The 17,795-nt window shown below is 38.9% G+C and overlaps 1 protein-coding gene across 1 annotated transcript; it reads left to right on the top strand.

The window, feature by feature from the left end:
• The first annotated feature begins 2,616 nt into the window (after positions 1-2,616).
• tmem64 (transmembrane protein 64) lies at positions 2,617-16,428 on the top strand. Its single transcript, XM_059350219.1, has 3 exons — positions 2,617-4,150; positions 11,051-11,206; positions 12,325-16,428. Exons 1-3 carry the CDS (start codon positions 3,440-3,442, stop codon positions 12,514-12,516), a joined length of 1,059 nt encoding a protein of 352 aa, XP_059206202.1. The 5' UTR covers positions 2,617-3,439; the 3' UTR covers positions 12,517-16,428.
• The last annotated feature ends 1,367 nt before the right edge of the window (positions 16,429-17,795 follow it).

The raw sequence follows: 17,795 nt of genomic DNA, 5'->3' as shown, positions 1-17,795 counted from the left end.
CCAGATAGGAATGCTAAATATAGATTTTGTTAAGAGATGCAGAAGCCAGACAAAAGGTCATCTCAGCTTGAATTAAACAAGTCATTTATCATGTCCCCTCTTCAGCCTTTGACATTTCTCCTCAAGGTTGTCTTAAAAATGTGATAGACCTATCTTTTCTGACATTTAAAAAAATTAAGAAGCTGGATAAAGACAAATTGTAACTCTTATAATCTGTCTGGTCTCTTCACAGTTTCCAAAATGTGCATGTGCTCCTTTAAATTGACCATAGTGGATGGATTTAAGTCGGCATGACATTTGTAATTGGTCATTATTTGTGTTTATATCAACATATTTCATTAAGTTGTTAGATCTACAGTACCATTTCAGCATTACAATTTGCATTTTTCACACCATCAATTTATAAAAATAAACTTTAGTGAGAATAAAGATATATTATTATTATTAGATATATTTAAAGACAACAGTTTGCCCCAAATAAAACCTGATGGTGAACTGGATTAGATTGTTGTCAAGTGTTAAACCTTTTCACATAAGTACGGAGCAATCCAAATCCTAAACAAACAGAGGAAGGTACTTGGACTGGTTGTAAAACTGTGCAACAGTTCCATCTAGTGGAGTGTTGCACCAGCACAGCAGTCACCTTATAAACAAACTAACCGCAAGCAAAGTGCCAAGTCTTATATATTCTAGTCTGTTCCTATGTCTAGCACATATTAATTCAAAATGAAAGCCTTTTAGAAAGATGAGGTGATAGAAAGTTTTTTTTGGACCACCCTTACTACAAAAAAAACTTTCTTTACCCACAGCTGGGAGAGTCAGGTGGCGAGCGGTGGAAGATGCATGAATGCACATATTGTCTGCTTCACTCCCCTCATTATGAATTTATGGTGAGCATGCCAAGTAGCGAGATTCGCCTCAGGCTACTATATTATACTGTATGCTCTCATAAATACAGAAAAAAGTCTGTTGCATGCTAGAAATCCTGCTTTTTTAATGAAAAATGTATGAATTTCATTTTGTGAGTGTGATATGACTTCCATAAATGATTGATAGTTTGATAGATTGTTACAACTTATCTCCAACGCTAGAATGTAACTAAGTACATTAACTCAGTCCACAGTTTTAAAATGCTTGTTTTATACTGTATGTGTGTGTTTTAAAAAAAAAAAATACTTTGCTGCAATTTAGAAAGATAATGTACTCCCTACTCAGTTATTTAACAGTTATGGTTTAGCAGATTAAGATTTGACATTAACTTATGTTACTCATTTTCTCTCCTAGTTTAAGTAAACATATTTATTTCATCAAGTATTGCACTTACAATTATGAGTTACTTGTAGGCCACATGTTTTCATTCTATAATAAATCGATTAGTGTATGACATTTATTTAACCAGTTACACTACAGATTAAGTTTTTGTAATGTAATGTCCCCTGTGCCTTTACTATTATATACTATTATATTAATTGTTTATTACTCACACATTAATATAAAAGTAGTTTTTTTTTTTTTTTGTAGCTGGTTAAGATGGAATTCACTTTGAACTTTTAATTAATAATTTCAATAATCAATCCATTAATTCTTAGGTTTGCACAGTAAAAAAAATATATGGAAAAGGTCATCACAATTACCCAAAGTGACACCTTCAGAATGGTTATTTTTGTCCGACCAACTGTCCAAACCTCAACATTATTACTAAGAAATTACATTTATTACAACTATTAAAAGGCAGAACCAGGAAATATTCTCATTTGTGAATCATGATTTACATACAAACATAAAAAAAATGCTTAATTTGTAAAGTAACTAGTAACTAAAGCTGTTAGATAAACGTAGCAGAATAAAAAGTAAAGTACTGAAATGTAGTTGAGTAAAAGTATAAAATGGCACGAAAAGAAAAAAAACTGTATCTGTATAACTGTATAACTCCTCTCCCTTCTGTTGAAAGTAAAACTCAGGTTTACTCCCCATGTGCAATATTGCAATATTACCTCTTAAGTGCAATTATTCTTGTTACTACTGGGACACAGTATATTTATTCATATTTTTGTTTTATATTTTACTGTAGCCTATTTTATTGTACTTTTGGAGCAACCTGGCACAAGAATTTCCTTTGGGATCAATAAAGTTCTTATCTTATCATTCTTATCTTATCTTTTCATTCTACTACATACATTTATAAATATGATGCTTTATTAGAGGGCAATCAATCCAACATTATTGGAGCTCCACTTCTGAAAGCTGCATTAAAATGAGTTTGATGGATCTGTGCAGTAAGTGTAGTTGTATATTGTGGCAGTGCTAATGTTACAGGTGGCACACGTTCTCATTGTTGTGAAGCTGCATTAGTGGTTACATTTTAATGCCCTATTCATTCAAGTAATTAAAGCACCACATCATGGTATGGTAGTAGTTTTTATCTACTTATGTGGTAGCACAGTGCCTTGAAAGCACAAACCATCCATAATTGATAATTAATCCAAAACAAACATAATTTGTCTTGAAACCTCGCTGAAAATCTCGCGATGGTAAACGGGTCGCTCTGATTGGGTGGGAGCGTCAAACGGTCGGTCACGTGCTGTGGGGTCACTTGGCATTCTGGGACACAAACAGTGGTCGGTATGAATCGCTTTAACAGCAGCGTCAACAGCAGCAGTTCGCACCGTGGAGGCAACGGCGACGAGAGAAACAACAACAGCCCGCCAGCAGAGAAACAGCCAACTGGGTTCTTACATGTCCGACTCCTGTGTCTTATTTATGGTCCTGTTATCCCGGAGGAGCGTGTGAGGAGGACAGCGACGGCGGTTTAGTCTCTGAGATGTAACGGTGGACTTTATTCACGCAGCGAGCTAGTTAGCTAAGTAAGTTAGCCTTGCAGTGATTTATGCTAGTGCGTTAGCTGGACTGGACGGCAGTACTGGTGGAGTCATAAAAGTTGATGCACCATTTCGACCTCAGGCCAGAGAAGAGTTGTTTTGTCCCTGTACTCACAGCTTTCCTGCTCCCTCCGTCCTACACTGCACTGTCCCGAGCAGAGGAGGAGTGACAGCTCTGAATATGGCGAGTGTTTTACACAGAGACTACAAAACTGGCACTTTTAAGTCATTGGACTGGCACGTTGCCCAGCTAGTGTACCCAAGATAAACATTAAATAAGAAAATTCATGTAATGGCTAAGGAGAGTGACGGGATTTATCTGCATGTCTCACTATATGGTTGCTCTCAGAGTTGCATAGCAATGGTTTACCACTGCTAAAGCCATCTTAAAAGTACATAGACACTTGCCTCTGTTGAAGCTCAACACATTGACATTGCGAGACATGGACTTGCACTGGATGTAAAGACTGACTGGAAACCTCAATCTTCACAGCTGTCTCCAGGAGGGACAGTTAATCTGAGCCTTGCTGCTGGTCCCCAGAGGTTATTCGAGGGCCAACATGTCAATATCAGGGTCCACGACTGTGCAGCTTTTCACCAAGCTTCTTAAGCATGCGGTAGGCAAGGCACAGATTCAGCTGAACCGCTGGCTGCAGAGGACTGCCACAGAGGACTGTGACAAAATTGACATCCTGATCTGCAGCGCCTTTGACGAGACTGGGGCCGGCATCGGGAAGTCAGATGTAGACCCTGAGGTTATCAGCGACACAGGGGGAACAACCTTCAGCAGCAGTGGGGAGTTCAGACACCCATGCTGTATCACCACCTTTTGCTTCAAGAGCGCCCTGCTGGCATGCATCCTGACTGCTGTGTGCTTCTCCTCGGTTGCACTGGTTCGCCAATACCTCAAGGACCTCCTGCTCTGGGTCGAGAGCTTGGACAGCCTGGTTGGAGCTTTGCTGTTCATAGTTGGTTTGATAATCGTGTCGTTCCCGTGTGGATGGGGATATATTGTTCTTAATGTGGCAGCTGGCTACCTCTACGGCTTTGTGCTGGGCATGGGACTAGTTATGGTGGGAGTTTTAATAGGGACCTTTGTGGCACACCTGGTGTGCAAACGACTATTGACTGACTGGGTGCTGAACAAGGTTGGGAACAGTGAACAGCTCAGTGCTGTCATACGAGTGGTGGAGGGAGGAAGTGGACTTAAAGTTGTGGCCTTAGCGAGACTCACCCCCATACCATTTGGGCTCCAAAATGCCGTTTTCTCGGTGAGTACAAGCACACTATTTCCAGTTTTCCATTTCACACATCCACAAGATATTACACAGTCTGAAGGGTCACAGCAATGAAACAACCAGAAGAAAAGGTCATTAACCCTCTAGAGGACGGTTCATGCAATCATGAGAATCAAACCTGTGACCTTTTTGAATTTAGAAAGAAATGGTTTTCGTATTGCTAGGCCAACCTACCACACAGGGGAAATCATAACTAGCCAGAAACCAGCCCCAAGGAAGAGACGAGGAGTATCGTTTGTAGATGTAAATCATTTTAGTTGTGATGAATTTCAGATAGTGAACATAGCAGTGAGCTACTATTTCACTATTTGCGGACCGCTGTCTTAATAGGGGGGAAAATATAATGCCAGTCCCCAGACAGAGGAAACTCATTCCTCTTGTAGGTGGAGGAAGCGTTCCTATAAAATGGTTTCTATTGTACCCTAAGGACATCAATTCTTTTACGAGTTCGAACTATCAGTATCACATTATTTAGTGTTGGGTTTTTATTTGTAGAGCAATGTTTTTTTGTTGTATTTTTAATTGAATGATCTGGTGGTGTTAATGTAATGTATACTGAGTATTTTTGCTCTGAGGTAGATCTGAAGTCCTTGTTCAAGGCAACAAATCCCATGTTAGAGACATTATAAAGCTAAGCATTATCAGGATATTGCTTTCAGTGCACTCCAACACTTAACCTGAGGCCCTTGACCTTCATACATGGCATGAATAATTTATACACGCTGATTAGCCCTCTCAGTCAACTCATTGATACCTCCAAATGGTGAAAGCCTATAGGGATTTGTTGCTGTATTGTATGAAATCAGCTGGGAGGTCACGCAACATGAAAAATGTTATGCCAGTTGTAATTGAATGATCAATGGAGGATACAGGCCTGAGGGTGCACTTGATATAATGTAGTCATTCAGGCTTAGAGCGCAAGAGTATTTCGAGCCATATTCCTGCAAAAAAACAACCTCTAATCACTGTTTACAATCGCACCATATTATATCATATCTCTCACATGGAGCTCATGCCTCACAACCAGGGCTGCAACTAATGAATATTTGCATTATTGACTAATCTGCTGATTATTTTTCTGAGTCAGTTGCTTAAAGATTTGGTCAATAAAATGGCTGAAAATTGTCAAATTTTTTGAGAGGCTGAAAAAATCATTTTCTGCCATTATTGCATGACAACTTACTTAAATCGATTATCAAAATAGTTGGCAATTATTTTTCTGTTGCTTTACTAATTGATTAGTTGACTTGTTGTTGCCGCTCTTTGTCTTACATTAGCTTGTCTCATATAAAATATTCTCAAGGTTGTTTGTGCAAAATACTGAAATAATAATGAGGCTGCAAAAATTGAGAATATATACGTTAAATGGCAGAAACTTCAATGTAGAGAGTTGCCCCCTCATAAAAACAGTATTAGGTTTTGCACAACAGGAAACTGTGTTTGACATGAGTATCTGCTTGTTTCCTCTGCAAATAAGAATTTCTTGCACATTTTTAAACTTAAAAAAGTTAAAATGCAGTCAAAGTCATCATCATCTGCTGCATTTCATAGGATCTGTTTCAGTGGCATTTATTTTCCCCTTAACGTAGCTGTTTTGATTATGGCACTGTGTTTATGGAAAAATGTCTGGCGAGAAGAGTATGAAAATAGTGTTGAAGGCAGAAACCAACAGCAGCACAAACATCCAGAAGTGGATACAGAGAGGGGAGCTTGAAAGGCATTTATAGCTTAAAGCATAAAGGAGTTGATGTACAGGCCTAAGGCAGGAAAGGGCAGTGAGATTCACAAGCACAGTAATTGTGTGTTGCAAAACCAGTATGTCTTTTTGGGTGACTGATTTACGTTGATATTTCTCAGGAGACAGGGTATTCTGCTTCAGCTTTGACAGCTCTCTATACACACACTCATCGTAACCACTTTGTTCAACTCGTTCAAAATAATCTTGATTGTGTGAGCTACATTGACCCATTTCTGGTCAAATCTGAGGCCACATTTGGTTGTTGGCAGTTTTGCATTTGATTTTATGATATTGGAAGCTGTTTTATTACAAAATATTAGACATTTTGTTCAGAATGATGTTAGCTAAAGCCCCAACAGCCTCCTGGATTATTATGGAGTTGAGTCACTCCATCTCTCTGTTGACTGTGTCAACAGAAACAAAATGTTCCACGTGTAGTATTCCTTAAAGGAAAAAAAAAATCAGGTATCACTGCAGAGGTGTAGTTCAGATTTTTGGTAAGAGTTTTGGTAAAGTATTTTAATTGTATTCTGTTAGCATGCTGAGCTGCCTTTTCAAAATCTTTTGTGCCATATTTTATAATAAAGAGAACAATATGTATATGCATTCTGACAAAATCTGGCAGTGCGAAAAACACAAGCAAGTAATTCCATTCATTTTAGCGCGGGTATTGTGTGAGGCTGCTGTGGGGTTTTTTTTCCAGCATTGCCTATGACGGAAAAGTTGAAATAGACTAAACTTTTGGAGAAACAGAACTCTGCAATTGTAGATCATGTAGACGGCATAGACAGCTTTGAGTCTAGCTGCTGTGAAATGAAGCTGTGATGTGGCTGGAAATGTCAAGATCATAAAAATGCTCTGACTAAAAACAATTGTGAATATAAAAGCTACTTGTGCTACATTGGGGGGGTTAAAGTTCACAACATGGCATAACACAAATGAGCCAGTTAAGTGGCACTCCCACTCAACCTTGTGGCTAATCACTGCATCGCCAGATTTGGTCTGAATGCAGCCATAAAACAACACTTTCAGATAAGTGAAAATAGTCATTTGGCAACAGTGAGGTGAGACTATCCAAGGAATCAGCTGACTGTAGGAACAGTTAGTGTTGCACGTGTACGTTGACTAATAGGTTGGTATTTGATGAGCATCTCAAATTCAAGTGCTTGGGCTGTGACATTAGTTGAGTGTTACAGTGATTTTCGTCAGGAATTGACTGGCTGAAGTGCTCTTGAAAATTGTAGATAATTTATTTTTAGGTTCATTTGAATGGTTGAGTTTGAAGGGTAGTTCATTCTTCCATTGTGAAGGAGTCGGTGTCATAACTAAAAACACTTCTCCTTTGAGCAGGACTTGCATACCCAGCAGATGGGTTTTTTTTGCCTGACTGCCCTAAACGGCTGTTTGTCGTCTGTTCATTCTTTGGGCTCCATGGCGGGGACATAGCTCTCTGTCTGAGGGTTGCAGAGTCTCACTTGAGCAAGGACTGTGGCTTCACAGCATTGAACTTAGATTCTGCAGAGGTGAAAATGAGGTGTCAAAGTCAAAGGGACAGACTGTTTACACTGTGTTGTCCAGCTGCTGCCACTGTCACTGGTATTATTGCAGCTCCGCAATCAGTTGTCACAGCCAAATTAAAAGGCTTGCTAATTGACAGCCTCGTAAAATACTGTTTTTGAGCTTGCTCTGGGTCATTATCTACAGAGGAAACAAACAAACACTTTATAAAAGAAAGACGTCGGCTTTCAAACAGCTCAACAACCACTGCTACAAAAGTGGGTCATATTTGGTTGTACGCCAGTTTGCATTTGTCATATTTCCTTCGGATAGTTCCAACTTATGACAGCTGTTTGTCTTTGAAAATGTAGCTTCTCCATGGTTGACTCATTGTTGTGTTTTTAGATTGCTCCCTTTTGACATATTTTAGGCTTTACAGATTTATAGTCAAACGGTGCCAAGACAAAGAAGGTGGAATTACCTACATTTATGCATAATTAATTCATGAAATGTTGTCTGATCTTCATTAGGTCACTGTAATGGACAAATAATCTGTATGTAAACTAATAACACTCATTATGTTTTCAATCATCTCAATATTAAAAATCCAATATAAGTATATTAAGTAGGGCTGTAAGGATTATCGTGGCCAAAATAATTCATTATGATTATGATAATTCGCAATATCTATCAAACATTTTAGGAAAAAAAGAGCGCAGTTGGAATCATCTTTAATACAACTACTATTATTATTATTGACGTATCAGCTTGGCTATCATCCCATTCTTGATATTTGCACATCATGCACACCAATATGCTGACAAGCTCTATGATTGCAGGTGTGATTCAATGCCCAAGCTGATAAAACATTTAAAAAGCAATTAACAAGTCAATAAGTGCATAGAAAAAAAACATCTTGACCTGACCAAGATTTGAGTAGGATCGAAATTCTGACATTAATTAACTCTTCGCAGGTTTAATAAGGATACTATCATTCAAGGTCAATGGCACTGGAGAAAATTAGACTGTCAGGTCCACATACTAACCTCAGCGTGGAACCTATTTTTTCCCGAGCTAGAGAAGTGAAGGTCAGAGGGGAGCCTTCACCGGGGAGTTTAGTCAGCCCTGCCAGAAGCAGACTAATAAGCTCAATCCCTGAGTTCGCCTTCCTCCTCTGCTACATTTTCACGTCTTGGCCTGGAGGGGTTTCAAACCCAGCTCAGTCTCTTACCTGTACACCTTGTAATTCATTCAGCGGTGGCTCGTTATTGAGCCGAGCAGATATTGTATCTTTATTGTCTTATTCTCCATAATAAAAGGTGAAACTAGCTGTGGGTGGGTACTTCTTGGACCGTGCTCGCTCACAGTGGAGTTATGTGTTGTCTGCTGTGCCCTTGGTAAGCACTTTCTGTGGATGAGGCTACATTTCACCATGCCCCCCGCTTCTTTCTGCTGAAGTGGATGGTGCTACATTATAGTTGGTAACCTAAAACGACACAAAGACTGCAGTAGTTAGCAAAACAATGGGACAGCTCAGGAAAAATGTTTGTGGATGAAGTGGACATATTCAGGTCCCCATGTGTATTTTATTACATTTTAATACTGCTCCCCAGCCTGGCTCCATCCCTCTGCTGTCATAATGAGCTGATAAAGCAATCTGCGAATTCCTCATGTGATTTATAGGACCATAACTACAGGCAAACATGCTTGTGCAGCCTTTAATTACGCCTTGTTCTTTACCCTTCACTGCAAAGGGTAAACCCTGAGTGTGTCTAGATAACTGAAGCGATCCTGAAATTTACTATTCAGTGAAGATACTTCCTGATTTGTTTACGAGCACAAACTCAGACCTGCATTGCTGCTGCTCTCTGAATAAATCAGGTCAAGCCTAGGATGGGGTGTTTTTTCACTTGAATTTGCAGATTATCTTGATACACAGGCTTGCAGAAGTGAGTAGGAGGTTCAGTGGGAATTCTCTGCGTGGCTATAAAAATGCGGACCAGCCCGTCCCTGGTCGTATAGATGACAGCTGCATACGCTAGATGCCCGAGTGTGACTTCAGAGGACATGTGCCTCACAACTCAGAGATGACGGTTGAGAGAAAGGGAGTGCATTCCTTTTCTTCTTCTGCAGCTCTCGCAGGCTCACATGTCATGTCTCAGAGATCCGCTGAAGGCGTTTTTATTGTGTTGATACATGGTGTGGACTTTGGTGTGGTCCATGCTATCTCTCAAGCAGAAAGGCCTGTTACATGAGCGTGTGGAGGAAAAATGCTCATCTGAACATACTGAGGAGAGGACAAACAACTTGATAGCATTAACTTGATTGACCAGGTTTTGATAATGTCATTATCTCAGGAAGGGTAACCCAGGCTCATATTGGTGTGTTGTGTGATAACAGGAGAAGGTATAGGATTTATCACAGAGAGGAGACACTGGGGTCTGATCTAACAGAAATGTTTTCCAGCCCTGATAGCATGTTGGCCAAGGCAGTGTCTTGTAGCAACACACCACGACCCCGACACACTGCTATCAGCCGCTGTCACAGTGCACACAGTGCCAAGGTCACATCCTCACACATCGGCTTATGTCATCACTTAATCAAGGGATCAAGGGTGACAGCGCACACATACTTGTTTATATTTAGGTGGTTGTACTTGGATATGGAAAGAGACTCTGAGCTGGATGTGTGATATGTCATAGTTCAAGGGAAATTGTTCAAGAAGGTACCAGGATGTTGCATATTTTCGGTGGTTCAGAATGAACACATTTGCAGCAGCTTGTGTGTAATCTTTCCAAAATATGTGGTAGTTTAAGTCACAAAGAAAATATCTACACAAACACTTGAAGACAAGAGAGTCATTCAGCTATTAAACATATTTTACAAGGCCTTTTTTTTTGTTAAAGTGTGAATTCATCTGAGTGGGCTGCAGTCAGAATAATGGCTCTGGACTAGATGTTTATGTGCAGGAAAGATTTGGATATTATTGTTTAAAGCTAAAATGCTACAATTTATTCAGTTCTTATTTTTGCAAAGATGCAAAATTGTGATTTTATCATTTGCCAGTCAATTGCCATATTTATTACTTTAGAAATCCACTCCTTGTTTTGCCTAGTTCACACATACACATGTATATTTGAAACAGGTTTTTTTTATCTGTCCACACAAGCACTGTTTTGAAAAAATGTCCTTCCCAATGATAACCCAAAAACAAAACTGAAACGCTGTCGATGAATGAGAACGCCTAAACAAAAGTTATTTTAAGATTAACCCTAAAGCCATGTTGAAATGCACATAACAATGACTTAATAACAAGTCATTTAGCTTTAATTTAGCTCCTTAATGATCAAGTTTAAGTTCTTTAAATATAGTTTATATCTTGTGTTTTTTCACATTGTCGGAAGATAAACCTCAATAGATTCAACAAGGAACGTTGAGGACTTTGTTTCCACCAACAAATGAATCATCTCATTCAGCTGAAGCGATGATGAATGCTATTGAACTTGAGTGCTTAACAGTCTTGTTGACTAAAAAGATATATTTCTAACGTCATTGTGGAACTATTGTACAGAATACAATTTCCAGTATGTTTGAATCATTTTGTTTTTAAAGTTTTTAATGGTGTTGTCCATTTTCAGATCACAGACGTGTCCTTGCCAAACTACCTGGTGGCCTCCTCTGTGGGTCTGTTGCCCACTCAGCTTCTTAACTCCTACCTGGGCACCACGCTTCGCACCATGGAGGACGTCATCGCTGAGCAGAGCGTCAGCGGCTACTTTGTGTTCAGCCTGCAGGTGAGCCAATGGTGTGAAGTGTGAAGATCCAAATTTCTAAATATCCTGAAATAACTCTTAATTTTTAAGTATTTAAAAGTCAGAGTTTAGTGGCATTTCTTGGTTTGACCCTCAAAATAAAGTGAACTTTTTTTTGTATTTTTTCTTCTCTTACATTCAAAATAGATTTTGTCTGCCAGGCCTGTCAAACCTTACATAGTGAACAAGCACTCTCTGCCCCTCCCTTAAGCCTTCAGTTACATAAAGGTCTAGAGAAGGAGGGCTAAGCCTTGTGTAGATATGCAAAATATTCACACACTTCTGTTCAGCTCACCCAAAGGTCATTTAGTCAGTCACCACATCTCCAACACCTGTTTAGCTACATGTAATCCTCACAAGTGCGTAGTCATTATGGGTTGTTTATTCAATTTACGACAGGTTCACAGGGTCAGAGGTTAAAGTTCAGTTTAAGATTAATTACGTTAAGTACCAGTGTCTCATGCATCCAAATTGACAACTGGCCTTAATCACACCGAAGCCACAGCGGTGGTGGGAAACTCCATCTGGAGGAGCTGATAGAGCCCTGTTTTCTCTTACTGACGTTACCAACCAGGATACACACCATACAGGCAAACATTTATTGTGGGGGGTTTTCAAAAGTGAGATTGGTATAGAAAGAAAAAGTCAAATTGGTGCATCCCTACCAACCAACATCTGTCCCAGATTGATGATAACTTACTAACTAGTTTTAAGCTTTATACAATGTTTTAAAAAAATAAAAATTTAGATACAATTTTGTGTTTTTTTGTTGTTTTGTTTTTGTTTTTAGTGCAAAACATTAGACATACAAGGCTTAAAGGTCTTAGGCACCGTGCGTGATTTCAGCCACAGAGCAGTTCATAAATTCATATTATACTTAATTCAGTGAATTCTACACATTTCATTCTGGACAACTTTTCAGGATTAATTTTTCTTTCCTTATTTTGCTTTAATCCTTGCACACACCTTAGAATATAATAGAGATCAGTTGACCACCATAGACAAATCATTAAAGCTATACAAATTGACTGTAAAAGTGAATAAACAAGTAACGATTGCTGTATGCAGCTGTGTCAAACGAGACTCTCTTTCCTCTGCAGATCGTCATCAGCATTGGCCTGATGTTCTACGTTGTGCACCGGGCACAGGTGGAGCTCAACGCAGCCATCGCCGCCTGCCAGATGGAGCTCAAGTCGTCGCACATGAACGGCTCCTCCACCAATCACAGCAGCTTCACCTACTGCAACAAGAGGGCGACGGCCGGCAGCGGGAACTGCATTAATGTGGTGTGACTGCCAATCGACATGCGGGGCAGTCGCTCGTACGACTTGGTCACTGAATTGTAAGACTGGAGAGGAAACGAAGTTTAGACGATGTCTGAAACGTGCTGGTGGCGTGGTTTATAATTTTCACCATCATATTCTGACCACCCTTTTTAAGAAAAACCTTGAGGGCATAAGTCGGTACGGTGTTTTAGGAGTGTGGGACCATGCACCCTTTGAAGAAACGGTGCTGATGGAAATGGTTTAGCGGTACATCTTCTTGGGAAAATTCTTTTCTTTCTTTTGATTAAGGCACTTCTTAACCTATTCTTATCTAAATTTACTCTGTTACAGGAGATGTCAATGAAATGATGTTTAGATTTATCAGAGGAGGCTGAGTGAGTGAGTGAGTGAGTCATTCAAAACACTAGTTAGGCATTAACTGCCTGCTAACACTATGAATGTGCAATCTGGAGCTTTCTAGACAACCAAGGAATTGTTTTTCCATTTTAGTGTCAAAAGAATGCCAACCTATGCACCTTTCTGTCATACTACATCTGTTTTTGTTTTCGTTAAAGAGATTTATAATCCAGTGCTAATTCACAGTACAAATAATAAGGGCCTTATTAATATTTTTTTCAAGATTTGGCTTTTTTAGTCCAGTTAATTTTTTAAGTGTCTTATTTTTGGACTATGGAGAGAGGAGGGGGGCTCTCACCGAGCCCCACTGTGTGATTTCTGCTGGTGTACGACCACATCAGCTGGATTGGCCTTGTCTGCCTGGAGATCGTTGGCGCTTCTGCAGTTTTGATAAGAGCAGCTGGGGAGGAGAGCAGATTTCACAGCAGGAAACTCAGGAATGTTTCTGCCAGGAAAGTTGAAGTGCAGCGTGATCAGCTCCTCGGTAGCACAGACGCATGTTCTGCTACGGAAAGATTCCCCACACTGAGCTGAAAACCGAGATGTCAAGCTTTCCTGTAAATGTTTATAATTAATTTTATTTACATCTGTTTTTTGTTTTTATTTAGCTGTGAGATTATCCATTGGGATTATTACATTGTTTTTGCTTAAAGGGAAACTTTGGTATTTTACAATCTAGACCTTATTGTCCCCATGTTTTTGTGACTAACAGTTTTATAAACAGGTCCAATACTGCAGCTGGAAAATAAGCTGCAATGTATTTGCTCAAACTGCAACGATCACTGTCCATCTTTGCTCCCAAAGGCGTCTGACAACATTATGGAGAAGACACTACAGAGGAGTAAAATGTTTTTCTTTATGTTTTGATTGATCTGGTGTGTTTGTTATCGTGACTAACCAAGTCTCAGTCAAGAAGAAGTGTCGTTCTGAAATATTACGAGGTGACTTATTGTCTGAAGGGGTGGACACGTGACGGAGAGAGTTGGAGGGAGGAGTGCTCGAAAGAGTTTGTGTGTGGAGTACTGAAAACGTATTTTAGTGTTATCTAAAAGATATTCATGTTGGCATGGCTGAATATTTAGCTGATTTTAACAATGTGGACAAGCAGTGTTGACAACTTGGCAACTTTCTTGCTAGATATAGCAAGGTTTCACATCCTCTTAGTAACTTTATTTCTAAAAAGTGACAAATTGTGCTAATATGCAAGTGAGCATACGGCATAATTTTTATGACTTTTAGCATCCTTTTGGACCTTGACAAATAGTTGGCAACACTGCACATGAGATTTCAGAACGAGACTTCTACTTGAGCAAGACTTGGTTTGACATTATAACAAACTGACCAGAAACAGCAATAAGGTCAAGAAAAAACATCTAATTTCTCTGTAAGTATCCTCTCCATAATGTTGTCAGACTCTTTAAATAACAATCTGAGCATGTCGGTGGCAAAAACAAACACTTGTAGTGAACTTACACTGGCGGTATACAGTTGGACTGCAAGATTACATTGCAGCAATACTGGAGCAGTTAAAAAAAAGTTGTTGTCCTCATTAGACACAAAAAAGTGGGATATGGAGTCCAAGTTGAAAAAGACAGAAGTTTCCTGTTAAGACGGTAGTTCTGACAACTTTGTGCAATACATCAAAGAACGGTGACAAAATGACAAGAATGTCTTATTTCAGTGATGAAACCAAACTAATCATGCATCAAAATAACACAAACCTGATTCTGTGTTAATTTAACGTTTTACTTACATTATAGACGAGTAAGGTATGCGAAGAGATAAAGAGGCTGTTATTTTTTATGTGCCATAATTTGATACAGCTTATCTGACGCCATGACACTGGCCCCGCCTGAGCTGAGGCTATATGTGACTTATGACTGACTTTATTTTATTACCTAATGTTGCTGGTAATTATAGAAAATAATCTGTGAACAACTTTTGTGTTTTAGCTCTTAATAATACAACAAAGCTCTCATGCTGTAGGTTCTCTTGCACAGTCCACTACAAACATTATTTTCATACAGAAACCTGGAAGGGGGTTTGGTTGGTAAGAAGTTGAAACTGATGTGTCTCAGAAGCCGACAATCAAACACAACATGGACACTAAGTGATGAATGTGATAATACTTTTTATTTTTACATGACTTATTGTGATGCTGCTCCTCAGACAGAGTCTGGTTGAGGAATAATAAGGGCTCCTATATTAAATATCCATCTTTATGTCCCTGTATTTGTAATGCTGGCACCAGTTTTATGTTTTTAATTTACATTTTTGTCCGAATGTTTATTTTCTTTCTCCAAAGCCAGAGTTGATGTTTGCCCTACACATTCCATACTGTCAGTCCTTTAAAAAGCTGTAGAGTTATTTCCATGCTACATGTTGGTTGAAAGGGCCCCTTCCTGTCTGAATTTAGCAATAATGTTTGAAAGTCAACAGCAAAAAAAATATGATAGAAGTCCTACCAATAAGATCCGTTGCCAAGTGTTGGGAATAGCTGTTTACTTCTCAGCTCATAAACATTTATTTTTCTTTTTTTAAAAGTGAACAGAAATGACATTTACGTTGTTAGTCGATCCATGTTCCACTGTAAGGCTCAGTGTTAATATTCCCACGATTGTGTCTCAGTGTTCAACCTGCCTGTTACCTCCCGCTGCCTCTGATAGACATTTCTGCGCTGCCAATGATGTGGAAGAGACACACAAACATCTGAGATCAGAACAGCTTGTTCACATTTGCTGCACCTTCTTTGGAAACTCCCTAAAGCAGCTGATCGCTTATTGATGTTTGGCGATCAGCTTCTCGCTCTTAAAAATCTCGTAAATTCAACCCAGAAGTATTTTCCAGTTTCTTACTTGAAACTGAACGTTTACATAGAGAGAAAAAATGACTGCAAGACTTATTAAAATCTACTCACAGATCTCGTTTTTTCAAGTGAATATCTCTGTCCCTGCCCCCCAAACAAAGTGTGATTCTGTGAAGCTGTTCGGCTCAGATGTGAAAATGAAGTGTACGGTATACCATGTTTAATGCAAAAATCAAACACATAAAACTTGATCGGCCACCGTGGACGTCCTTCATAACATTTTAGTCTCTAAACTGGCATTTTGAAAACTTGAGATTGTGGGGGAAATGAGCAGTTTTACAGTAAAGGCTTTGGTCCCTCCTAGGTGGGCTCTACTTAACTTAGATATAGTTATGCAACAACTGATTCCTAAGGGAAGTATATTTCATAGACACCCACACAAGACCTGAATCTGGGATGTAACTGCACACACACAACTGGACTGTTAAAGAGGAGGATGGTGTGATAACATTAACTCAAAGGGTCACGTCAAGGGTCTCGTTTGGTGCTATGAAATGCAATACTTCCCATCTGTATCAAGTGCATTACACATATACTGTATTTTGTAATACAGAGAATTTTACAGTGTATAAATATTGATATTTATCGCTGTACGATGCTTGTTCAGTGTTATTTATGAGAGAGAAAATAAAACCTGTCAGACTTTGTTACAAAAATGTTGTTGTTTTCTTATACCTTTCCTACTTCTATTTATGGCCCGAGCAGGCAACGACCTGCGAGGTCCCTATTGTATTTCGAATGATTTTTTTTTTCTTCCCAAATTATCGCATTTTTCACTGCCTGAACATACCCAAAAACTCATGAAACTTTAAATATAAATCATACCTGGCGAAATATTTTATAATCTATTGTCATCCTGAATTTCCACTACAAGGTGGCGCTATAATAAAGGAAAGTGTGTTTTGGCTAATAACTCCCACATACTTTATCGCACATTCAAAAACCTTATATCCACGCGTTCACTGAGTTGTGCTGAATCTCGTGATATAGGGTTAGGGTTAGTGCAAAATTTTGGCCGATGACCACTAGGTGGCGCTCTTTAAATTGAAGTATTTTATATCTCCAAATCGGTTGGTCGGATTAACACCAAACTTGGTATACTTATTTTCAATGCCCTCCTGAGGATAACCCTTGAAGGTTTTTATTGATCGGCCCCTAGGTGGCACTCTGCAGTCTAATTTAATATTTGGCACTCTGCCCAGACCATAAGACTTAAGGCAATGAAATTGATTATCATTATCATGTTTTTTATCTCTTTATCTATGATATTTACTTTATTTGTACCCAGAGGTAGATTTTGTTTGCAGTATAGAGTCCTCATACACACACACAAAAGAGGCACATATCACACATCATTCAACTTAAGACAGTGGGAGTTAAGAAATGGCAAGTTAAATAAAAAAATTAAGAATAATAAAATTAAGTTAAAAATTCTTAAAAGTTCTTACAGGTCCAGACTATACTTAGATATTGATGTGAACTAAAATATGAATAGCAAAAAGAAAAAGAAGACAGAAAAATAAACAAAATAAAACAGCAAAATAAAATAAAACTTGTTTAGGCTGTAAAAATGTATATAAAGGTTAAAATGTACATATAGAAATAGGAAATTAATACATAAAAGCAACAATAAATAAACACCTGTGCAAAGCATAGCAGGAACAAAACTGTTTTTGTGTCTTTTTGTTCTACACCTAGTGATTGTAAACCTACACCCAGAGGGGAGGAGCTGAAACTCTGTGTGCAATGGATGGGAACTGTCATTTAAAATTGAACCAGTAATGCGCTGTAATTGTTTTGTGTACAAGGTCTCCACGTTGAGCTGTGGCTCACCAATCAGTCTGCTAGACCACTTTACTATTTGGTTGACTGAGTTTTTATTTTTCAATGAGAGGTTGTGGTGTGTGCTTTACAGGGGCCAGTCTATACCACTCCTATGAATTTCACTTTCATTTCAAGTGTTATAGTGTGGCCACGGTACCAAATATGAAATTAGACTGCCACCACAGTGCCACCTAGGGGC

The sequence above is a fragment of the Centropristis striata genome, chromosome 14 (assembly GCF_030273125.1).
Source record: "Centropristis striata isolate RG_2023a ecotype Rhode Island chromosome 14, C.striata_1.0, whole genome shotgun sequence".
NCBI classification, from domain to species: Eukaryota; Metazoa; Chordata; class Actinopteri; order Perciformes; family Serranidae; genus Centropristis; species Centropristis striata.
This window is presented reverse-complemented; position numbering and strand designations above follow the sequence as displayed.